This window comes from Poeciliopsis prolifica, unplaced genomic scaffold (genome assembly GCF_027474105.1).
Source record: "Poeciliopsis prolifica strain line A6 unplaced genomic scaffold, Auburn_PproV2 SCAFFOLD051, whole genome shotgun sequence".
Lineage (NCBI taxonomy): Eukaryota > Metazoa > Chordata > Actinopteri > Cyprinodontiformes > Poeciliidae > Poeciliopsis > Poeciliopsis prolifica.
In genome coordinates, this window is record NW_026562426.1 from 34,710 (window position 1) to 60,042 (window position 25,333).

General features: G+C 40.7%; 1 protein-coding gene and 2 pseudogenes across 1 annotated transcript; 2 read left to right on the top strand and 1 right to left on the bottom strand.

The window, feature by feature from the left end:
* Window positions 1–377: 377 nt before the first annotated feature.
* On the bottom strand, window positions 378–10,383 carry LOC129378269 (uncharacterized; annotated as a pseudogene).
* Window positions 10,384–13,490: 3,107 nt separating this feature from the next.
* LOC129378270 (GTPase IMAP family member 7-like) lies at window positions 13,491–15,520 on the top strand (annotated as a pseudogene).
* Window positions 15,521–17,064: 1,544 nt separating this feature from the next.
* On the top strand, window positions 17,065–23,412 carry LOC129378271 (E3 ubiquitin-protein ligase TRIM47-like). Its single transcript, XM_055058583.1, is given in 9 exon segments — window positions 17,065–17,289; window positions 17,899–18,273; window positions 20,785–20,880; window positions 21,814–22,056; window positions 22,432–22,594; window positions 22,686–22,745; window positions 22,843–22,875; window positions 22,878–22,904; window positions 22,907–23,412. Coding segments are annotated over 9 exon segments (1,683 nt in total). The 3' UTR covers window positions 23,368–23,412.
* Window positions 23,413–25,333: the final 1,921 nt, after the last annotated feature.

The window sequence follows — 25,333 nt, forward strand, 5'->3', positions numbered from 1 at the left end:
TCTGAGTTGTCATAAACTCAGGTTTATGTGCTGTGATAAAGTCAGATTATTTCCTCCATATTGTTTATTGAATTTTTTTTTTGTATTTGCTCGATATTTATATAGATTTTTTTGCTATTGTGATAGGTGCAATCTTCTATGGAGGGCTAAAAGGGACAAAATTAAATTAACATATCCTAATATCATAATGTCATTAGTAAAATGTACCATGATCGTGAACTAAATAAATGATTAATGAATCAACTGTTTAGTAAATTATTTAATTATGTCATTCAATCATTAAAATGCAAATTTGTGGCAACTTATTTGAAATCAAATGTGAATTTATTTAATCTTTTAACACAAATAAGAGGTTGCATAAAATTTGCAACACTGACTATTTTCCCACATTTGTTTATTATTGTAATGGTTATTTTACACAAAATCCCTTTAAAAATCACAATTACTTGTTGAACAGTATTGAACTAAATCATTTACTTTAAGACTCAGTGGTTTAAGTACTGCTTTTACAAGATCTGACGCTAAATTCTGAGATTTCTCTACGGCTGTAAATCCTGAAGATCTCACAGCCTGAGCCGCCTTCTTTGCTGCTTCCCATGGAGTTTTTGTATTTTCTGCTGCTATATCCTGTCACCCCCCAGAAATGCTGCTGCTGCTGTAGCCACACCTACTACTCGTGTTAACGCTTCTCCTATTTGAGAAGACACTTCTCCGAGCTACTTCTGCTGTTGTCACATTTGGAACTGCTGCTTCTTTTCCTGCTGTTGCTGCTGGTGGTTCTCCCGTTTCTACCGCTTCTTTTTCTGCTTCCCTTGTTTTGTCTGGTGCTGCTCTGTCACGTCCAGAGCTCGTTTTGTCAACATTGCACTCCATGATTTGGTTGCAGAGGTGATGACTCTAACAGTTGTTGCCAGCAATGCAACAACCATTGACACAGCTACTGCTAGACCAAAAGCAGCTCCTAGCAAAGCACCGGCAGTGATGCCTGCTAGCTTGTTTAAGAAATCAGCATATGTTCTTTCTTTAGCCATCTCTCTGATTTTTTCCAATGGTATGTTCCAGGAAGACTTTGCGATGTGTTCCTCTTCTTGTTTAATACTCTCCTCTATTTTCTGCAGCATGGCATTGGTGTAGAAGCTTCTGTCGTTTTCTTCCACTGTCTTTTCTATTGACTTGAGCAGCTTCTTCACCTGATAGCGGTTGCTTCTGTATCCGTACTTCCATCGCTTGTTCCAGCGATCGTTGTCTACGACGTGGCATCGATTTCCACACTTTTCTATGAAGTCGCTAAGGGACTTGTTTCCCTTCACAAACCCTTGGATTCGTTGCCGTCTTGGAAGCCGATCACCGTGAGTAAAGACGACAGTTGAATATTTAAGCACCTCGTCAGAGAGGTGCTCATTCATTTTGCTGACGATGTCGTCGTCTTCATCTGCAGACTTCTCCACGTTGAGCACGATGAGGAAAGCGTGAGGCCCAGGCGAACACTCTGTGATCCCTTTCAGTAACTCAGCCTTCAGCTCTTTCTCGTCTTCTGTGGATCAAATAAACCGGGCATATCGATCAGAGTGATTTCTGTCCCACCAACTCGTTTGGTCTTGGCGTCACATCTTCTCATCCCGGGATCCTCGTCATGGTTGACGTTGAACTTCTTCTCTTTAAGTATGGTGTTTCCAAGGCTGCTTTTTCCTGCTCCAGGCGGTCCAATGATGGCAATTCTTCTTTTAGGCACTAAGAGAGAATTAGTTTTTTTCAGACAAGGAGAAAACATTTATTTTTGTTGATTTCTCTTCAAGAAGCATCATATTTATCGAATCTAACTCAAGAAAAATTAAAGCTGGGGAACTGGCTACTAACGCCATGACATTCGAAATCACAGCAACCTATCAATACGAATTTACAGTTAAAAGTTGTTTTATGTCATATATATTATTCATCATTATTTTACTCACAGTTAGAATTGTCATACAACGTTTGCTTTGTCATAAATTGCAGAAACTCATTTAGACATGGTGGAGAAAGACCTACGTTGGGAATTGTTCTGTCTTGCTCCCAACCCACAACAAGCCGCTGGAGAGCCTGAAAATGAGAGAGAAACAGATCAGACACCGGTTGACAAAAGCAGCAAAAGTGCAGCTTAAATTTTGGTGTTTTCTGAAACAGAATGGCGAATAACGGTAATGGATGAGATCACTCTTTTGAGCTTGAATGACTACAGTTTTATCACAGACATGTCTTATCCACACTCGTTAAGATGCAACATTTTCTTTGCGACTTCATTAATTTATCAGATTGAACTTGACGGAAGACGCCCTTCTTCACAATGCAGCCCTGGGCGCTTGCCCGTGTCGCCCATATCACCGACTGCCCCTGTTCAAACCTTTTTTTTGTATTACAACCTTGTAAAATGATTCAATACATCAAATCAAAAAAATGGTACTAGTAATGAGTCGAAATCATCAGCAGTGGGTTTTCTCATCTTTAGGACTCTATTAGATTCTCTATTAGATTCCAGTTGGGGATTCTGACTCAAAAATTCATAATAGCCCCAGGGAAATTTGGCAAGCCTAAACATGCAAATAGTTTTATAAACAGGCAGAACTAAGAATGTCAAGAAATAAAACCAAGTTATACTATTTGGTTCTCTGCAGTAACATAAAAATCCGTCTTGTGCTCATAGTTTACTTCACCACACATCGCACATGGACATCAAAAACAAAATCTCTCAGAAAGATGATTTTTCTTTCCCTTTTTTGTTATTCTGTCAAGTCTAAATTGTGAACATGATCGACTCTATTTCTTTTATTGATTTGATATCCCAAACGTTGTTGAACCACTTCAATTGTTTTCATTCGTCGTTCTCACAATGAAATTACATGTTAGAAATACTTCTGCTCTGTGTAGAATGTCAGAGAAAGCATAATCTACACTGCAAGCAAAAACAGCAAGTTTAGATGACGAAAAAGAGTGAACATTTGTTATTAGTTATTATCATATCTCACCTTCCATGATGTTGAAGAAAGAATCGCTTAGGAATCCCTCAGAAAAGCCTCTCACCAAGGCGAATCGACTTTTTTCTTTGGCTTCTTTCGTCGACGGTCTGACTCAAAATTAGGTGAGTGCTTGATTTCACTTTTGTTTTTATTACTGGTTACGCAACACAAGCAAACTTGACACAACAAGCATAAACTTAACATAAAATCAGGGTGTAGTTAACATTGGTCTTATAAGACAACTGAGATGTTGTCAGACATCGGAGCCGCAGTGGCTTCCCAAAGTATTCACACCCCTAAAACACGTTTTTATGACACACGACAACAAGCATAAATGTTATTCGAATTTTATGTGATAGACTGACACAAAGTGGTGTACAATTGTGAAGCAGAAAAGAAACATTAGCAAATAAATAACTAAAAAGTACCTTAGTTATTTTAATAAAGGTAATATTGACTTGATAATCTCGATGAATTGGACTTAAGTATTTACAGATGGTCGATCAGTATTTTAACTTTTACTTTCCGTTGATCTGCTGATGGCTCCCATCTTAAATCTAGTACCTTAAATTTCATTAGAAGCGATTTCTTTAAGGAAATAATTAGGAACCAGAACATTAAATCATCTGTTTTTCATGTGTTTTTTTATTAGTAGTATTATCATTTTTTGTTCTTAAAAAGAAACATTTTGGTGTTTCTACCTACTACATTAAATGGCAGCCAGACCGGAGAGAAATGAGAAATTAGATGAAACAAATGCAGAGCTGAAATGACGCAATGTTCTATAAAAGACAAGATAGTTATTGTCACAAAAACAGACATCACTTTCCATAAACAAGCTGGGCACTGGGAAACTTCACACCACAAACCAAATGAATAAAATGACATTTTATTTACACCTTATTGCTTTGCCAAAGGTTGTTGCACACATAGCTGCATATTTAGACAAAGTAGTCAGAACATTTTGTGAACCACTGAGCCGTTGTCCTCTTTAACTTGACCACAGTGCCATCTAGTGGCCTGGCATCACAATGTGACAGGGTTCTTTTATGACTTGGGCAACCCACAAAAAAAAAAAGACTTCTCAAGGCCAGAGATCACTTCAGTGAATTTTATTATCTATTCAGTGAACAAAGATGGCACGTGCAAAGTATATACAGAAGACATCCAAGGCAGGTTAAAATCAACACAGCAGCATCTTAGTTCAGCATGTATCACCTTCAGTGTGAGTTCTCCAGATTCTAGCTGCAGACTGCCTCCCTGTTGAACAGAACCCAGCTTTTAAAGCCACAGGCTCCACCCACAGAAAGTCCAATCAAGAAAACAAAACAAACACTAAGCAATTACTCCTAACTCAAATAAATTCTTAAAAGTATACAAAATAATTAATAAGAAAAAAAACTTGTAATTAAAAAAATACAATAATCAATTAAACAGCAAACACTCAGTACGTTCTGATGACATCACCACATCACGCAACTCTCCCCCGGTGCGCCACGATCCGGAAACAAGCCAATTGAAAATAAAGCTGGGAAAATGTTTGAAAATGACAGATAAGGATTAATGTTACCACGATGAACCGCGCCAGTTTAAGCTGCAACAAAAAGCAAGTTAGCGATTGTGTATGTGTATGGGCGTCCTAACGCGGACTCTTTAATTAGGTCTTAACTCGTGGCGGCTCCTCCGTCACACACAACTACAGTGGCTTCAAAGTGTCTTGGGAGTTTCATCTAAATTTTTCCTCCATCAACAAATTCCAGCAGTTTTACATGAATAGCTAGTCTCATGTAAATATATTTCAGAGAGTATTTTGTGGTTTGATATGTCTAAAATATCTCCTACACGCAACCACGCACACACAGCCATGCCTAATGGAAATTTAGAGACCAATTAACCCAACAATCGTGTTTTTTTTTTATTATGGGAGAGGAAGCTGGAGCTCTTGGGGAGAACCCACACAAGCACCAGAAGAACATGCAAATTCCATGTAGAAACACCCCAATGTTTGGACTCAAACCCAGAACCTTCTTGCTATAAGCCAACCAAACTAGCAACAGCACCATCCCCTAAAAATCCATCTCTTCGTTTTACATGTGACCAAAAAACCAATCCAAATGCGTTCAAAGTTCTCATGTTATAATGAATGAGAGAACACCACTGAAAACCAACAACAGTTTCAAAATTCTGTCCAGAAATGCATGACCAGAGAAGAAGACAGAGGGGGAAACATGACAGGGTCCAGCAATTAACAGAAACAAACTATTGGTAATGAGAAGGATTAAAACATCTACTGATATATAAATAGGCACTAAAGTTCTCCTAGATAAAACAGCTAAGACTAATTGCTCCTTCTTAACCCATGAATCACGTTTCATGAAGAGAACACACAGATGCATTGATTATGGGTTCATTCAAAAAGCAGAAATGTTTGGAATGAAGTTTGGAGATCTTTTTTAAAATCTCCACATTCACTGAAGACGATTACACGTCTTAAAATCCAACGGCTACGTCTCCATATCTTTAGATTTTGGGTCCAATTCCCAAAATACATTAAACTGGGGACAGAGTCACAAACTATCGTCGTTTCATAATGACAACAAATAACAACAGTATGACCAAAAACATCACCAATATTCCACTTAATAGGAAAATGGTTCCAGCCATTGGTACTGTGTCACAAAACGACAGGAACAGGAGGAAGTAAAACGCAACAATCAGAAGGACGACCCAGATGTTTCTTCTTGATCATCTTATAAAGGTCATACAGTTTTTTGAACAATAGTCCTACTACCAACACTATTAAACCTGCAGTTATTTTTGCCAACCAAGTTAAACCTGTTTTAATTGCCCCTAAAACTCGCTCTGCCACCCCAGTAAGAAATTTCCCAACTGCCCCTAAACCTCCCATTAGTGGCCCTGTTAAACTTGATATAACTGCCCCTAAACCTCCTATTCCTCCCCCAAATAAACCAGTTAAAGATGCCCCTAAACCTCCTATTACTCCCACAAAGAAACCAGCTAAAAATTCCCATAAACCTCCTTTTTGCGACCCTTTAACTTCTGCCGCTGCTGTTTTACTCCTACTGTCTGACCTATTTGATGCCTCATTTGTTTTTTTATCAATCTTTTCATCAGTTTCTTCCTCAGAGACCTTTTCTTCAGGTCTCTCTTCTGGCTCAGAACATGGTTCTTGATCTTCTCTGGTCTCTAGTGGGGCATTCTCCAGTTTTGGGGATGTTTGTGCTTTTTGCCAAACTGCCACATCTGACCCAAAGAAAGCTTTTGCCACCAAGTTCCCCCCAGGACCTGAGAAGCTAATCCACAAGTTGTTGTTGGCATTACCTTTGTTGTCGTCATTTGATTGTTCTGGGTTACTTGATTTTGTGTTATTTTTGTCTCTCTGATGTGCCTGGAGGATTTCGTTGGTGTAACACCTCCTTTGTTTTCTATCACTATCTCATCCATCATGCTGATCAGCTGGGACACTTGGGAATCGTTTTCGTCACCCGTTGTGCTGTTCTGATGATCAGCTACATGATACCGGCCACTGCACTTCATTACCAAATCCTTAAGACGTTGATTCTCATTGATATGCTTTTCAATTGCCATCCGATCAGGGCCATGAGTAAAAACAACTGCGGCATATTTGAATGCTTCCTCCGGAAGACACTGGAACATTTTGTCAAGTGCAGCCGACTGTTGCTTTGGGGACGCCTCTGCATTCAGCACAATCAGAAGAACATGGGGACCGGGACTGCACCTTGCGGTACACCTCGCTATCTCATCCTTCAGCTCTGCCTCAGGTTGGTCAAGAGGAGAGAAACCAGGAGTGTCCAACACAGTGAATCTTCTTTCGTGGGCAGATTTGGACTGAATTTGATAGTCGGTCGTCTTGCCAGGTTCAAACATTTCCTCTCCTAAGATGGAGTTTCCAAGGGTGCTTTTCCCAGCCCCGGCTTCTCCCAACAGGACGATCCTGTAGGCTCTCAGCACTACGAAGCAATGATGAAAATGAAATCATCATGTTCATTTAGAAGGATAACAGAAAACTGCAAATCACTGTGATCTCTAAGTTACCTTTGATGCACTTCTGAACTCCATCTGTTCCTTTGATGATGAGCTTTGATGCTGCCACCAGGGAAGGAAAATTATAAAGAATAAGACAATTCTTACACTGTTTATTGCTTTGTTCCCTGAGATTCACAGGGATGGATTTAAGATAATTGCACATTTCTGTTTACCACGACTAAGGGTCTTTACCTGTCTTTGTTTTCACTCCCGCTGCTTGTTGTCCTTGTGGTGCTGACCCCGCTGCTTTATAGACAGCTAGATTTACAGAGCGTTCTTCTGCAGTCAGCCGTGATGTTTTGAACCTCAACTTCTTCTTCTCTTCCTGCAGCCGTGAGTTCTGGTTGAACCACAACACTCGATCCAAAGAAAACGTCGCCAAGCGACGCAGCTGCAGGGCCTGTTATTTTCATCCATGCTTTGTTGTGGACACAGGAGTCGGCCTTATTGTCAGTGGAGTGGCAGGTACTCTTTTTGTTGGTGTGCGTTACCATCTTCACCTATATATTCAGCCTCTGCTCTTCCTGGAAATTATATAGCACAGTAAGAAACATAAAAAGTTAGGGATCGCCTTAGCTATTCATTTAGGGAATCTTACAGAAACTCTCACATGAAGCAGATAAGGTTTATTCTCATGACTCCGTGGTGTCACATTTAAAATTCCCTTTTCTACCAGTCAATCCTGGAATTGTTTTCACTTTCTTTGTGTTTTTTTTTTTTTTTTTTTTTGGTATTTGTGGTGTGGAAAGATAAAGTTTAGTCACAGTTTAAACTGTGTACTCTGTCTCTCCAACTGTAGATTTGAGCTAAAGTGAGCATTGCCATATTTCCAAACATGTAGAGATCATCATAAATCTGCTATTCGGCATCTTGTCTTTTCTTTCCTTCTTAGAATATCAGCTTAGTGAAATAAACTTCTTTGCCTCGTCTTCTTCAGAATTTGTGAGTTTAATCCCATTTGAAATAAGGTAAATACTTTCTATAGTTTCCAGTTGGAGCAGAATGAATGAGCTTACCTCAATAAAAATGTCAGTCTTGAAAGTGTATTGTTCTGCACCTCTCTGAAAGAGAGCAAACAGAAAGTGAAACTTGTAAATTTCCACCTCACTGGTAAACAAGTTGCATTTATACTAGACGTCACTCATTCTTTACACACAAAGAGACCTAAACAAATTGTTCTGCCTCTAGTTTAAGTCAAGAGTCTTCATATCTAGTAGTAAATGTAATGTATTGCAAATAAGTGACCATAACTTACCAACACTGGTATTTAATGTGGATCTTGTAACGGTCCAGGGTGGGAATAACTCTTCTCTGCTGCAATAACAGCTTGATCTAGACCACTTTCACTTTCTGTTATGACGAGAAGCAGCTCTTGCACCCCCTCTTGTGGACACTAGAACCATTTTTCAACCTAAAAAGAGTGATTAAGAAATAAAAGTAGCAACTCAAAATGTTTAGGTCAACTTAACAGTTTCCTTTTTATTATATTTCATAATTCCACTTCAAATGTAATCATTGATGTTCGACTAAGTTGTACTTATATTCATTTCAGCCACTAACTCCCTTGGAGAGGATTCACACAGGTTATTATAAACCGTTTATATATTGCAGGACAGAGACGACGATGAAGTCAGGGCTTTGTGACAGTGTTGGTTGGTAACAGAGCAATTTCAGATTCAATTCCAGCTTTTCTTTGATAGCACTCAGTCTACATCTCATATGTTGTCTTGAAAATATCTGCACTACTTTGCAAATGCTCATTAAATGAGGACATTCAGAAGCTTCTTTGTGTTTTTTTCCTGAATTAGTTTGAAAAGGCATCAATAGAGAAAGTCGTGAGAACAGCAGGGCGTGTTTTAATGTCTTTTAAAAGTGGAGTTAATCTGTGTGACCTCATGGATACTTATGCCAGCAAATACACAACAAAAGGTTTTAAGACTAAGCTAAAGATAGATCTTGGTTTCCTTTGTTTTGTTTGTTTTTTGTTGTTTTTCAAACTCTGTATTAACTTTTAATCTCAATGTTGTTGCATTACAGGCAAAAGTGTTGAATATTTTTTTGTGTGATAGAACAACAGAAAGCAACACATTGCTGACGACGAAAAGGGGAATCGCACAAAGCTTTTCAAAATGGAAGATATATGTCCCTCTTTGAATGCACAGAATGCCAAACAAAGCATTATAGTCGCTAACAAGCATAACATATACATTCTTGATGATAATTTGAAGAATTGCTCTGTTCTGTTTATCTAAAATGTCTTTATCTATTGAATATCTCCTTGTATTAACAACTGAAATTCTCTCACAGAGTTACAAAACACTTCAGAAAACACCTTTGAACGTCCAGCTTTGTATTTTGTCACACCTGAATTTCAGGAGGGTTATTGCTTCTGCTTTTGTTTAGACAGATGTGTCCTTTGAGCAAAACAACCAGCGAAACAAATAAATCGGTTTGAAATGCTAGACTCATTTCAAGGTGTTTGACCTCGCACAAGAGAAATACTTGCCACCCTTAAAACAATACGAAGGAGTGGAGCTCAGTTAACCACACAGCAGTCTATTGTTGCAGCTCCTTCCCAAAGTGATCATACTGGTTGTTTCTTTAATGAAGGCATGTTGTCAACTTCAATGTATCTTGCTTTGTCTTTGTTTGACAGACTAACACAAAGTAGCATGTTGTTAAATGGAAGAAACAGTTCATTTCCAATTTTTCCAATCAAAGACAAATTTGAAAATAAAGCAGGATGAATTTGATCTATCTATCTATCTATCTATCTATCTATCTATCTATCTATCTATCTATCTATCTATCTATCTATCTATCTATCTATCTATCTATCTATCTATCTATCTATCTATCTTAGAAAACAGCACATTTTATGTACCAGCTTTACTGTGAGTAAATTCATAAACAGGAAATGAGGAAGGTTTACAGAGCTGCAAAACCAAAACAATAACATTAATATTCCATCATAGGATTTCTAAATTCGTGTTTTGAAGAACGCACGTGGAAGACAAATAATAATAATAATAATAATAATATAATAATAATAATAATAATAATAATAATAATAATAATAATGATAATAATAATAATAATAAAGGATTTCTGGCTTTAATTTTGAAAAAATGGTAAACACGTCCTATAAGTCCGTGCACATATCAAACAAGGAAGATGATGGAGGACGTCAAAGGCAGCGGGAAAAAGTCACATTGCTGCATATTTGCTTTACAGGTTTGCCTAAAAATTCTATCAGCTAGCTGCAGCTGATCGAGAATGCTGCCGCTGACATTCTCACTATAACCAGGAAGATGGAGCACATTGCACCAGTTCTAAAGTCCTACACTGGCTCCCTGTTGCTCAGAGAATAGACTTTAAAATATTGTTTAGTTCATAAATCTGGTTCTGCTCTGCATCCCCAGAAACCAAACATGGAGAAGCAGCACTCAGCTTCTATGCACCAGAAATCTGGAACAAACTTCCTGAAAACTGTGAAACGGCCAAAACACCGACTGCCTTTAAATCAAGACTAAACATCATCTGTTTATTGATGAGTTTTAACCATCATAAATTAAACCGACCAATATTTTGATGTGTGATGGCAGCACTTGCCAAATTGTGTTTCACGTTTCTATCATGTTAAGCACTTTAAGCTGCCTTGTTGCTGAAGTGTGCTATAAAAGTAAATTTGATTAAAACAAACATTTTTACAGAAACTGGTTGAAAAGTGCACATCTGCAATGCAACACCGGTATTGCTTATAAGCTTTTTTGTTGCCTTGTTTGTTTTCAAGTTGCTTTGTGGATTTAGAAAAACATGTTTCAATAAATTCAATTTAGTTTTATTTTTTCTCTCTTTTTTTTTTTTTTTTTTTTTTGGTATGGGCTCATTTTCGGAGAGGACTTGAAGAGAACATGGGATCTTCCATATCCATGACCAGAACTGTAGGAACAACTGTTTGTGACTTTCACTTGAATCCAGAGGTTTTTACTGAACCATTTGGATCATAATCCAAGATCTTATGAAATTTTTATCAGGAGGCTGTTTTCCTCCTGCGACATTAAGGGTTAATAGGCCTTGAACTTCTTATCTAGAAAGACAAGAGAACAGGTGGGTGGAACCTCTCAGTTTACCTCCGTTGTCGCCGCCAGGGGGCGCAGCTCTGGAGAACAGCTGAGACTCCTCCGCGTCTCCTCGGGCAGCGCAGACTGTTATGTTCCGTCCTGAAGCCATAGCCATGGCGGACAGCTACCAGTTCCCCGTCTTCTTCGAGTGCCGCGGGCTTCTTTCGGGGGAGGACAAGAAGAAAACGGAGAGGTTTTTCCGAGTCCACAGACGGTCCGGCGGAGGAGACTGCGGTCCATTAACTCGAGCGGCTGGTGACGTCTACAGCATCGCGTTCAGACGTCGGGAAGGTGCAGAAACGTTTGTAACGTAGCTTCGCTTTAAGAAGCGCGTGAGACCCGGAACGCGTCCCCCTAAACGTTTGTTTGTTATTATTAATGACGTTAATGTTGTTAATGTTGACTTTCTCCGACTTGGTTTGTTCTCTTAAAGCGCTGCAGTCGATTATTAGAGATAAAAGTTCATTCTGATGTGCTTAGTAGTTTTAAAGTACTCTCATTATTTCAGTTTCTACACAGCAAAATTCTGTTACATAACTAGAAGAAGATAAAACTAGATTGAGTTGTCAAAGCAGTTTACTTTAACACAGCTTGGGAATCATTAAGCCAGTATATCTCAATAATAGAGGAAATCTTGTTTCTCTTTCCAGTCATTAGTTTTAAAGGGACAGTTCAAGATTTATTGTAGGGAAGTTCTGGGTGCTGTTCTGTAAAATCTGCTCTGTTGGTAAAGACAAATAGAGATTAGTTGCTGCTGGAGGTGGAGTCTGATCCTCCTGTGACCAATTACAAAGCCTCAGAGCAGGACTGAAACTAAATTATATCTCACCCATGAATCAATCTTGGTCTCTGGAGCTCCACATGAAACTCAGCACTGCTTCTCTATTTGCATTGGGGTCATTTCCATATGGAACTTCCGTGATTATTTTCCCAGAAGTCTGAGCTCGTCCAAGGTCCACAATGATATCTTTGTATTACACACACACACATACACATACAATTTTGTATGCATGCATGACTTTATGATGCTTTATACCGCAGATCAACAGGAAGTGTTGAAGAGATCCAAGCACGTCGTTGAGCTCACTGACGGTCGTCTGGAGCTCAGTGTCAGGGGCGACCTGCCACCTCCCAGCTCGTCATATGACACCACCGCTGAAGAGGTCAGCACATTTCCTTCTGGGTTTCCTGTTCCACAAAACAACCATGCAACAGGCCCTTCAGGGATGTTTCATAATCAACTAAATCTGATCCATAACTCAATTCTTTATGTTTTTCCTTCAGGACGTGTTGAAAAATAACCAGCACAGCAGTTTTGAAAAATACATTTGGTTAGATTGATGTTTGATAAGCATTGAATAAGTGGTATTTTGCATTAGTAAATCTGTCTTTCTGTCTGTCTGAAGCCTGGGTGAAGGTCTTGTGTTAGGAGTTTGCTGTATTTTAGTTGTATGGAAGAAGAATGACAAATAAAACTGTTAATGCTCACAGAAAGGACTTCCAGGATGCTAAAATTATTCCAGTTTAAATATAACTAGAAAATCTAGTTACTTTGTAAATTCTGTTATTGTTATGCTTTCAACAGAGCCAGCAGACCATTCCTGACCCAACTGATGCAGCGGGTGAAGCTAGTGACCATCAGTGTGATGGTCCAGTCCATTCTGAAGCATGTGATAGGCATCTTCTGGGACAAAGTGCTGCTCACCCTACAGAACACAAAGATTCACTTGGAAGGGAGTTTGAGTCTGCTGGACAAAATAGTCACAGCTGGAGCTCCCAAAGGCCTTGTCCAGATTGAGATTGTTCAGGGGACCATTGAAAGCCAGAAGGTGAGAATTCCTCAATTTTAAGTTTATTTTCTCTAAAGTGGATTTATTATTGCACTGTTAATATGCTGTTATTTTGCCTGTCAACATAAGCAAGTTGATAACCTTTGGTCTTGAACTGTTTTTAGACAGATGCAGTGGTATCTCCAATGGTCTTCAACAATCCTCTGTCTACTTATGTTGGAAACATTCTCAGTAAAGCAATTGGTCCACAAGTGACTCAAAGTGTTTAAACGAAAGTCAAAAGGTGAAATGGGGCCTGGTGACTTCATACTAGAGGAAGATTTGACTGGACCTCCTTTTGGTGCCGTGTTCTTCCTCAACCTGGTTCGGTGGGATGCAGAAGACAATGGAACCGCAGTTCAGGTGAGATAGCTGAGCATTTTTACCACAATTAGTTTGTCCGGATCGTTTAAAATAATGTTCAGCTTGTTTCTAATACAAATTTCTACAGGTTTCCGATTTGGCATCAACCAAATTCTGACTTCCTGTGAGAGCAAAGGGTTTGGATCTGTAGCCCTACCTGCACTAGGGACTGGCATTGCTCTAGATTTTCCAGTCACTCTGGTAGCCAGGGTTTTACTGGAGGAGATCTCAAAATTTGAACAGGAAAGAACGACCAGCGCACCAGTTCAAGTTCTCCTTGTTCTACCAGACCAAGAGGATGTAGAGGTAAAGTACAATAAACATGTTTTTCCCTTAAATGATTCACAACAAAGGGGTTTATTTTTTTCATTTGCCGATCATATCGAGGACAATACTCACCTTCTTGTCTGATCGCACAATTGCTTTGGAGTAAGATCGGTCAAACATTCCTTTAGACACGTCTAACCATCAGAGACAGTCTCTCTGAAAGAACTGAGGTGGTTATTGCTGAAAAAAGGTGGTACAAATTATTTTGCAGCCTTTGAAATAAATGTGGACGTCATTATATTTAGGTGTGTGTAAATGAAAATGGCTTTAATGTCTGTATTGCACAGAGGATTTCCTGTAATTTGTTAATGAAACTAAATTTGAATATCTTTTCTCTACAGATCTTCAAGTGTGTACAAGAAGGTATGAAGTACAACAGATCTACTGAAAATGATCATGGTGGGTAGACAATATGGGGATAGTAAGATTTAAACAAAATTGGTAACACTTTATTTGAAAAGGTGTGCATAACATGACACTGTCATAAACTGTGCAAAGTTGACTCTTTCAATACAGCTTTTTATGTAAATTTGCATTAAAAGTGTCATTATTTACCAAAAGACACTTCATGACAACAGTCAAAAACATTCATGAAGACCACCTTCATGTTCACAACAGGTGTTATGTCATGTTTATGGAGTCTTATGCACATCCCTTCAAATAAATTACCATAAAATCTGTTTTTAGTCAGATTGAAGATTATCAAATAAACATTAGAAAGCAAGAAAAAAAACAGACAGTTTTAAAAATGGTCCAAATTTATATTGTGTATTAATATCCCCAATCTCAACATTTCTCCAGACTCCAGTCCAACAAGGATGGTTCTGCTGGGGAAAACTGGAGCTGGGAAAAGCCACCTGGCTAACACCATTCTGGGGAGGAAGTTTTTACTTCTTACCATTCTCCGAATGCAGGAACAGGAAGATGTGAATCAGAGACCAGAACAGTTAATGGGAGGCGCCTCACTTTGATCGACACGCCTGGTTTCTTCGACACCGACAAATCGGAAGAGGATTGAAGCCGGAGATAATGCGTTGCCTCACGGAGTGCGCACCTGGACCGCACGTCTTTCTCATTTTACTTAGAGTTGACAGATTCACAAAGCAAGAGCAGCAGGTTATCACTAAGATATGCGATCTTTTCTCAGAGGATGCTCTGAAATACGCTGTGATCGTGTTCACTCACGGCGAGCAGCTCCAAAAAGGGATGAAAAATCGAAGAGTTTTGTCAGTAAGAATAAGAATCTGAGTAATCTGGTGAAGAAGTGCGGAGGTCGGTGCCATGTCTTTGATAATAAACACTGGAGTGGAGACGGGCAAGATGATTACAGGAACAACCAGGTCCAGTTAGAGGCATTCCTTCAAACAGTAGACAAGATGATGGTGGAAAAAAACGGATCCTACTACACCAATGACGTTCTGCAGCATGTAGAAGAAAGGATCCAGAAGCAAGAAAATGAGATTAGAAAGATTGGGGTGTACTTACCCCCACAGGAGTTCAGGGAGAAAGCTAAAACTTTTTGTCTAGAGAATTTCTGATCCAGTTAGTGGGTACTGCCACCGGTGCTTTGTTGGGGGCATTTTTCGGAGTGGAAGAGCTATTGAAAGTTGTAATGAAAGTTGTGCAGACACCCCAGGTGATGTCGCACGTGAAAACCATAAAAACGATGGCACCTGCAGGAGTCGAACGCAAGGCGGTGGTCGTGGCTGGTGGAGTCGTGGCAGGTGTTGCTGTGCTGGCTGCAGCTGCTGCAGGGGGAATTCAAGGTGGTGCTATTGGATGTGAAGCATCTAAGGAAGCGAAAAACTCCGATTGAAGCAATCGAGAAAGTTATGACGCTGTCATGAAGAAAGACATATGTTCAAGATGCCGTCACAAAAATAATATTGTTGTTAGTGTAATCCTAATGATTACACTGTCAGTCTTTTTTTTTCACTTTCCATAAAAGTACAATATTTTGTGTAATCATCCGCAGCATTTTGATGCATCAATGTGCATCAATGTGCAGCTAACAGGTGCATATTGCTGACATAAACACACTGGAATGTCAAAGGAATGTTTTATGTGAGCTTCATAGCATCTTGTGGAACCAGTGCCAATAAGAGATAAGGCTATATTTTTAGAACCAACACTATTTTTGTCAAAAATACTTTACTTGTTTCTATGTAAAAAGTTCTATTTTTAAACTAAACTAGCAAGTTCAAGGGGCCCCTAGTTCTTCTATCGCTTATCTTTTTAAATTCCTGCTTTTGTAAAGACACTTTATTTCGTCATGTAGGTAGTTCATAGTACTACTTGTTTTAGACAGACTTTGCCATTCTGCTGCACATTCACAGTATACATATTGAGCAAAATTTTGTTGCAAGGCTCCCTTAAAAACAACAAAAAAAATTGTTAAAACTAGCTGCTTTGTTCTCTAGCATGGCTTCAGATATGAAGCCATGATAGAATGTGTTAAAATCAACTGAATATTAGTCAGTTTGCTGATATGCACATACAGATATGAAATATTTTACAGCTTCTCTTTTGAAACGATTATTGAAACACTAATATTATTTCTCATCTGTGGAATTTCTCAATTTTGCACTGATTTACAAGAGTTATTTTATTTGTTGGACACAAACCTTAAAATGTGCTGAACAATTTTACAAAATTATTTCCCTTTATATTTAACAGTGTTTTCTTCTGGTTGTTTTTCACTGTTTTAATCTGCCACAATAAAATATGAACCATAAACTGAGGTTTTATTTTGAATCTGTCTGCCTTGGTGTACAGTCTTTTTATACCATAAGAACTGAAGCCAAATTTTTAATCATAAGACAGAAACACCAGAATGTCTACATCCCAGACAGAAACATTATTGAACTCACAAGAACTGTCTTTTTATATTTGAAAATGAATATATATATTCAGAAAATGTGTGTGTGTGTAAATAATACAGTTTAAAAAAATGTTTCATGTTGAATCAATCAATTTATTTGTATGTCACAATCCAGCAACAAGACAATTCAAAGTGATTTGCATCATAAAAAGACTCACATACAGAAAAAATGACAAGTTACAGAACACAATTACAAATCAAAATGATTAAACTCTATAGATCAGTGTTCATTAAAACAATAAGCGGCGTGAGGTTTCCCATAACTGCACTCGTCCAATTAAACAATTCAGCTGAGTTAAGAAAAAAATAATATTATACAAGATGCTTTCCTATTGGTTATCCCTGCCACACACTTAAACATTATTTCCGAGCAGGTGAGAAGCACCAATAGGAAAGCTCTCGCGGCTTCCCGCTTCCGGATGCTCGAAGAAAGCCCGCGCGCGTTGCTCGGTTAGCGACGCACGACGGATTCTTTCGAGATGGCGGAGAACCTCGACTTGGACCAGAGCCAGTTCTGCTGTTCGGTGTGTTTGGAGCTGTTCAGGGAGCCCGTCACCGTCCCCTGCGGTCACAGCTACTGCAGGCGCTGCATTGAAGCCTGCTGGCGGCGCGACGATGAGGCGGAGGGCCCTTACAGCTGCCCGCAATGCAGGGAGGACTTCCGGCCTCGACCTGCACTGAGGAAAAACGTCACTCTGGCTGAGGTGGCATGTTCACAGTTAAACTGTCGTTTTTTTGGAGAATAATGCCGTTTGAAATCCATGCAGCTGAGTTTAGAAATGTACCTCAGTTGATAACAGATTTTTATGAGTAGTTTTTTTTTTTTTTTTACTTTTAAAGTAAAATTCTGAAACTAGTTGTACATTAGTCCATCTACTTGAAATAAGTCTCACCAACAAGGTGAACCTGTTTAGTTTTACATTTTTGCAATTTCCCCACGGCGTGTTTTACCAGACACTGGTTCACTTTGACTAAAGGTCCAGCAGTCAAATTCTAGGTTAACTTGGTCAGAAAGGCCAATTGTTTAAATGCGACTGGAGGGGGCAAGTGAAGCCTGGCAGCCTGCCAGGCTTATAATATACTGGGAGAACCCCTGACATATCACAAGTCTTTGGGGAAGGGTTAATTCTTTGCAATGCAAAATCCATAAAGAAATCCATGTACTGTCGGTTAAAAAGATAGTTATGTCATCTAAAAGCAAACATACTTGACTGCTTTAGAAGGAAATCTGCAAGTTGGTTACTTAAGCCATTCTCAATTTCTTCTTTTTTTTTTTTAATTCGTCCCATCTCTCAACCGACGATCTGATTCAGATCATGGGGAAGCTGAAGGTGACTTGCACCGAGGAAACCCCTCTCTTTGCCGAGTTGACCTGCGCTGGCCCAGATGACGTTGCTTGTGATTTCTGCTGCGAGGCCACAAGACACAAGGCCTCCATGTCCTGTCTGACGTGCCTGGCGTCGTACTGCGGTTTCCACCTGGCGCCTCACCACACAGTTCCCGCGCTGAAGACTCACCATCTGGTGTCCGTCACGGTCCCGCTGAAGGAGAAGCTGTGCAAGAAGCACAACAAGCTGCTGGAGGTGTACTGTCGTTCTGACAAGAGATGCATCTGCTATCTGTGCACAATAGATGAACACCGGGGACACTTCACCGTCCCGGCCTCAGCAGAACGAGCCACAGAGCAGGTAGCAGCAGAAACTCTGCAGAGGGCACAAAGTAGGGAGGTGCAAAGAAGTTAAAAGTCTTAACGAAGGTCAATAGAATAGAATAGAATAGAATAGAATAGCATTTATTGTCATTGAACAGGATTCAACGAAATTTCTATTGCAACTCCCGTGCAAAAAGTCAAAATATACAATAAATAAAAAACAAACACACAATAATAATAATATATACAACTAAAATTAACTAAAGGCACTCAACCACACCAAAGAAGAAGCAGCAGGTCCAATTATGGTAAAGTGCAGATGATGTGACAGTGCAAGTGCAATGGCTGTGTGTGGGGTGGGGGGTATGTGAGGTTATGATATGTGTGGGAGGGGGCGGCAGGGAGTAATGGCTCTGACGGCTGTGGGGAAGAAACTGTTTCTCAGTCTGTTTGTTGTAGTCCGTATATTCCTGTACCGCTTGCCTGATGGCAGCGGCACAAACAGTCTGTGGCCCGGGTGGCTGGAATCCATGGCTATGGATCCAGCTCTCTTCTTGACCCAGCCTATGTAAATAGAGTCCAGGTCCGGGAGGGGGCATCCCACAATGCCTTGTGCTGTTCTCACCACCCGTGTCAGTTGTTTCCTCTCCAGTGCTGCAGCCACCATACCACACAGTCACGTTGAGGCTGAGGACGCTCTCGATCGTCGCCCTGTAAAAGTTCACGAGCAGCCGTGAGGAAAGTCCAGCCCGTCTCAGTTTCCTGAGGAAGAAGAGCCTTTGTTGTGCTTTCTTCACCAGGTGGGAGGTGTTGGTATTCCAGGAGAGGTCAGACGTGATGTGGAGGCCCAGGAACTTGATGTTGTCCACACGCTCCACCTCTTCTCCATCTATGAGAAGGGGAGTGTGACCCGTCCTCCTGGACCTTCTGTAGTCCACAATGACCTCCTTGGTCTTCCCTGTGTTCAGCACCAAGTTATTGGCTGAACACCACTGAGTGAGCTGCTGAATTTCCTCTCTGTAGTGGGTCTCGTTGTTGTCTGAAATGAGACCCATACTGTTGTGTCGTCCGCAAACTTGACGACTGTGTTGGTGGGGTGGATGGCAACGCAGTCGTGTGTGAACAGGGTGAAGAGAGCTGGGCTGAGCACACAGCCCTGCGGTGTGCCTGTGTTGAGGACCAGTGGGGACGATGTTGAGCCACCTATTCTCACCACCTGAGGCCTGTTGGTGAGGAAGTCTCTGATCCAGTGGCACAGTGAAGCAGGCAGCCCCACCTTGAGTAGCTTCAGCACCAGCTTGTCTGGGATGACGGTGTTAAATGCTGAGCTGAAGTCTACAAATAGCATCCTGACGTAAGTGTTGGGATGCTGCAGATGGGTCAGGGCTGTGTGCAGAGTGATGGAGACAGCATCCTCTGTTGACGGTTCGCTCTGTAGGCGAACTGAAGGCTGTCCAGGTCTGCAGGGATGAAGTGTCTGATGTACCTCAGAAGAATCCTCTCAAAGCACTTCATGATCACCGGGGTCAGAGCGACGGGCCGGTAATCGTTCAGGCTGGTGATGGTCGTCTTCTTCGGTACAGGGATGATGGTGGAAGACTTGAGACACTGCAGGGACAGATTGAAAATGTCCAGAAACACTCCTGCCAGCTGGTCGGCGCACGTTTTCAGCGTCTGGCCTGACACCTTGTCCGGTCCTGTAGCTTTGCGGGTGTTGATCCTCCTCAGGGTGGACGTCACCTGGTGCTGCTGCAGGACGAGAGGCTGGTACTGGTCTTCCAGTCGGGGTAGATGTACAGCTTCTCTGCTGCCCACCGTGTCAAAGCGGGCAAAGAAGCTGTTTAAGGTGTCAGGCAGGGTGGGGTCGCGGCTGGTCAGCTGAGTGCTGTGTTTGTAGTCTGTCATGGTCCTGATGCCTCTCCACATGCTTCGGGGGTTGTTGTTGATGAAGTGTTCCTCAATCCGCTGTTTGTACTGGAGCTTGGCCTGCTTAATTCCTTTTTTCAGTTCCGACCGGGCCCTGCTATAAGCCAACCTGTCTCCAGATCTGTAGGCAGCATCCCGGGCTTTCAGCAGGGCCCGTACTGTGCTGTCCAGCCATAGTTTCTGGTTTGGAAACACTTTTATGGTCTTAACCGGGAGGACAGCATCGGTGCAGAACTGAATATAGGACAGAACGGACGATGAGTATTCCTCCAAGTCTGCTCCGTCCCTGAACACACTCCAGTCTGTGTGCTCAAAGCAGTCCTGAAGTGCAGAGGAGGCCTCCTCAGTCCAGACCTGAACTATTCTGGTGGTCGGCTTAGTTCTGCAGGCCAGAGGCTTGTAGACAGGAATCAGCTCCACTGAGATGTGGTCAGACATGCCCAGATGTGGACCTGCTACAGCCTTGTAGGTCCGGGGTATTGCAGTAAACCTGATCCAAAATGTTATTGTCTCTGGTGGGAAAGTTTATGAACTTGTGGAATTTGGGAAACACAGCCTTCAGTTCCACGTGGTTAAAGTCCCCCTCAAAGTTGATTTATTCTTTTTATTTGATGTTTTTAAGATGCTGCTGAATATGAATCAACTCAGTGTCCAGAGGAGTTTGCAGAATAGAGAGCATGAGCTGAAGGAGTTGGGCAAAGCGCTGGAGGATTTCAAGGTAGGGAGGAAAATCAAGACAATTTCAGTTTTATGTAGTAACCGTATCGACCTGCAGTGATGTTTGAGACCTGCCTCCACCAGAAGCGTGACAAATAACGGCATAACTTGTCATAATCTTTATGAAAAAATGTATGTTTGATGAGATTCTTTCTGTTCCCATACGATCTTCAGCAGTGGTATTCTCACTTTTAAGGCGTTTAAGAACAAAAATGCAGATTTGTTTCTAGCTTTTTGGGGGCTTTACGTAAAATTTTATCAGGGTCCCATAAAATTTTGTACTGTACTGCTACAGTGGTTGAGTTTTGACGGTGTCATTGCCACTGCTTAAAAAAAAAAAAGAATGCACTTGATGATTAATTAAGTCAAATCAAGTTGACAAATCAACTAAATATGCCGTGTCGTCCATATCAAAATGTTTGCTCTTTTACATTTAGTAGTAGCGGTTTCTGAGAAAAACAATGCCACTTTTATTTATTTAAAAGAAATGTTAAAAAAAAACACTATTCTTTCATAATGTAAGAAATATTTTAGCCATTCCTAAAGGTTAGATTGCTACAGTGCTAACAGTTTACTTGTTTCCACTTCTGTTTTGACAATTTCTTCTTTTTAATTTTGGGTGAAGATCTCAAAGTCTTTGAGATGAGAAATCCTCGTCATCATTTCCCTCATCTTAATCAGTTTTTTTTACTTCCTGCTCTCAATTCTGAAGTGACTTGCTCAGAAATGTGAAATTGTCAAAAGAAGCGTGGTAAAACTTTCTTTCTAAATTTGTCAACAGTATGAATAATTTTGCGCTCAACCGTATGCATTTGACCTTTTTGTTTTCACTAATTTGCCTTGTGTTTTGAAGGGGTGGAATGAGAGCATATTTTAGGCTTTCCAAGTTGTTGACGCTCATCTATAATTCAAAGAAGAGCGCCGACAACTTCAGTTTCAACAGGCTTGTGGCCGGACTGCAGTGGACAGCGTCGACCAGATCATCAACCCGTTGATTTCCTCCATCGAAATGAGACGCGTCTCGGCAAAACGGATGATCAGCACGAGAGAGAAACTGGCGGTCGCCGAGGCTGAGAAGCTGCAACTCCAGCTACAGGAGGAGATCACCAAGCTGCGGAAACGGAACGGTGACCTTTACAAGCTCTCTCTCTCCAGCGACCACGTTCATTTCATTCAGGTACCTCAAGTTTGAATTGTGTAAAGTGTCGCGTTAAAACATCGGAAGCCCTTAGTAAATTTTCTGCCGATGATTTAACATGTCAGAAATGTGTTTTTAATGCGGCTGCCCAACGCAAAGTAGCGTACGAGCTTGAACTTTTCATCTACATAAAAATCTGCATGGAACAAAATGCATTTATAATCAGATTTTATTTCTGAGTAATTGATTAAAATAATCATTTTTAGAGGAAAACAAGGCATTAAGGTTCAAAGTGTCGGCCAAAGTTCACACTGTTAACTGCAGAAGCTCTAGTAATTCAGAAATTGCACTTGGTAACATCTGATGTCCTGGTTGAGCTTCTTTTGAATGGATCATCTGATCTCCTTCCTCCAGACTTTCCCAACTCTCTCCACTTCCTGTGAATCTCCAGACCTGCCGCCCGGTGCTGTTGTTCGCCCTCGTGAGTCAATGGCAGCTGCATCTCGCTTTTTAGATGACCTGAAGAATAAAGTAGAGGGTATCCTGGAGGACTCCTGGTCCAACTTTTCTGCCACTGGTACTTCACTGTTGCATACAAATTTTGACTTATATGTTGTACTGTTTTCCTTTGGACTGTGTGGGATTGAGCATTTTCTTTCTGTTGGCAGTGTCCGCTGTTAACGTGGTGCTGCCACTTCTGCCAAAAACCAGAGAGCAGTTCTTACTCTGTAAGCAAAGTGTTTAATCCTCCTACTTTCTAATAAGACTTTAAATGAAATGCCTGCTATCTGATGAGGGCTAGTGCTCATTTTTGGGTTTTTGCAGATGGCTGTGACCTCACCCTCGACATCCAAACCGCCCCAGGAGTTTATCCATCTCCCAAGAGCAAAGCACGACGTCAGTGTGTCCCACTACGTCCCCTACTATGTCAGTCGCTCAAACATGTTTGAGAGTGTGAAGCAGGTGCTGTGCTGCGAGGCTCTGTCAGAGCGCTGCTACTGGGAGGTCACCTGGGAAGGTTCCTTTTGCGCAGTAGCTGCGGCATACAAAGACATCAGACGATCATCGTCCGACTCAGAGTTCGGATACAATGACAAGTCATGGAGCTTGGAGTGCTCCAAGAATACCTACGTTTTCCGACACTGTTCTGAGAAGAAAGTCGTGTCGGGTCCTCTGACCTCCTGGGTCGGTGTGTACCTGGATTACAGGGCAGGTACCCTGGCTTTTTACAGCATCTCCAAAGAGATGGTGCTGCTCCACAGAGAGCAGACCATGTTCTGTAAACCTCTCTATCCTGGCCTTGGGCTGAAGGACGATGTTCAAGCAAAACTGAGGAAGTTTTCATGCTGACGCATAGCTGAGCAGCTATTTTCTTTTTGTTTTGTTTTTTGAACGTACAAAACAACTAAAATGATACGTCTGAATAAAGTTCAAGTAACTTAAAAACCAACTACCTCCCTGTTTTTATTTATTGTATTCTTTTACTTGAAATTTGCTAGAAAATCCCATTACATCATGACAACCGACAATGTTTTGAGCATGCTTACTTTTAGCTACTTCAGCAGTTTTTTCACTGAAAATAGGTGTTTCTTTTCCCAAGCAAATCTCAATATGAACACCTCAATATGAACGTCTTCACTGATTTCCTGCAAAGTTTTTTTTGCAACACAAAATGGTCAAGGTAGTTTCAGCAGGCTGCACAATCGAGTGGAAGACTGGACAAATGTCCAGAAGTCAGTCACATGGAGGGTTGGCCATAAAAACCTATCGCTGAAGATGCATATTTATAGAAAGTTGAGTGCAAGTCCAAATTTTGATAAGACAAATTTTGTTGATCGAAGCGTTTTGGTGCAGGAATAAGACGTTTTTTTTTTCCTTGGATCAAAGTTGGTTCAACCTCGCAAAACTGCAATGGAAGTCATATGATCAATTATTGGATGTGGCGCAAACCACAAAGACGACGTCGGGGAGTGGTTGGAGGGAAATAGCCGGACATGTTCTTTAATAACCTATCGAGTGAATTAACTTAACCACGTGTGATTTTGTGTTTACTTGATGGAAACACTACAATTGCGAAATGTTTTTTTTTTTCAACTAAATGTACAAAGGTTGGCGTACATTTACAATGGAAATTCATTCAGTGCATCAAAAACTACCATACTCAGGGGAATCCTACACAAGGACAATCGGTGCGTTAGCTGGGCCGAGGAGAAAAAGAACTGGATCGTTGCTCTGTGGTCCAAAGACCTTTTCTGAAAATGACAGCATAGTTGACGTTTTACTTTAAACTCACTGTCCCAGAATCTTCAAGAGTAGAGAGACACGGGATCAGCATTGATTAATATCCAAAGTGAATTCTTCAGTCGGCAGTGACTTGGTGTTGGTCGACTGTGTTTTCTGAAGTCCAGTTAATGCAGAACATTCTGCTGGGGGGGGTTTATGGAAATTCAGATTTTTATTGTCCAACAGGTCACTGCTAAAAAAATATGAACTACTCAATGACTAAATGACCTGGTGTTATTGTGCTCTAAAGGGCAGCAAACTGGCCTGACCTGATTGTCAAGAGGAAGGTGAGTCAGCCGACCCATTATGCAGATTACCTTATGGTTGCTATGAAAACAACCTGGGTTGTTTTCGGTACGCTGCCATGACACGCCACACGACCGCAGTAATTCATTTAGAAGGAGTACGAAGCAAGAATACAGTGCATATGAAACATCCAGCTTTGTCGATGATGAAGCATTTACATTTTCTGAGAGACTCAATTATGGGTTTTCACTACATGTATGCAATTATTGTTTAAATAACAATACAAAGAGGCTTGGAATATTTCACTTTCTGTAGTTGATCTGTATAATGAGTTTCTTTTTCTGAACTGAGCGATTTTCTTTTAGTATTTCAAAATTCCAAGCTTAGGTTTGTCCCTTTTTATAGTTAGTCCAAATTATTCGCCCACAAATAATATAAGCGGTTCATCAGGACCCCCAACTCTGAGCAAACAAGCATTTTTTACACAAATCTGTGCTCTGTGTGAAATACACATTTCATTTTTTTATTTATTTATTTTTTAGCATTTGGGTTCATTTTAGAAGAATCCAGACTTCTGCATCCATAACCCCAACTTTTAGGAACAACTATTTTTAACTTAAGATAATAATACAACATAGTTTGATGGCGGAAATGACCAAACGTTACTTGACTTCTGGATTAAGGCTTAGAAAACAAAGAAGGAAAAAAAAATGCGGATTGTTGTTTTCAGTTGTTGACGCCAGGGGGCGCCGCTCCGAACTACATAAAAAAAACGCCTCGTCGCGTC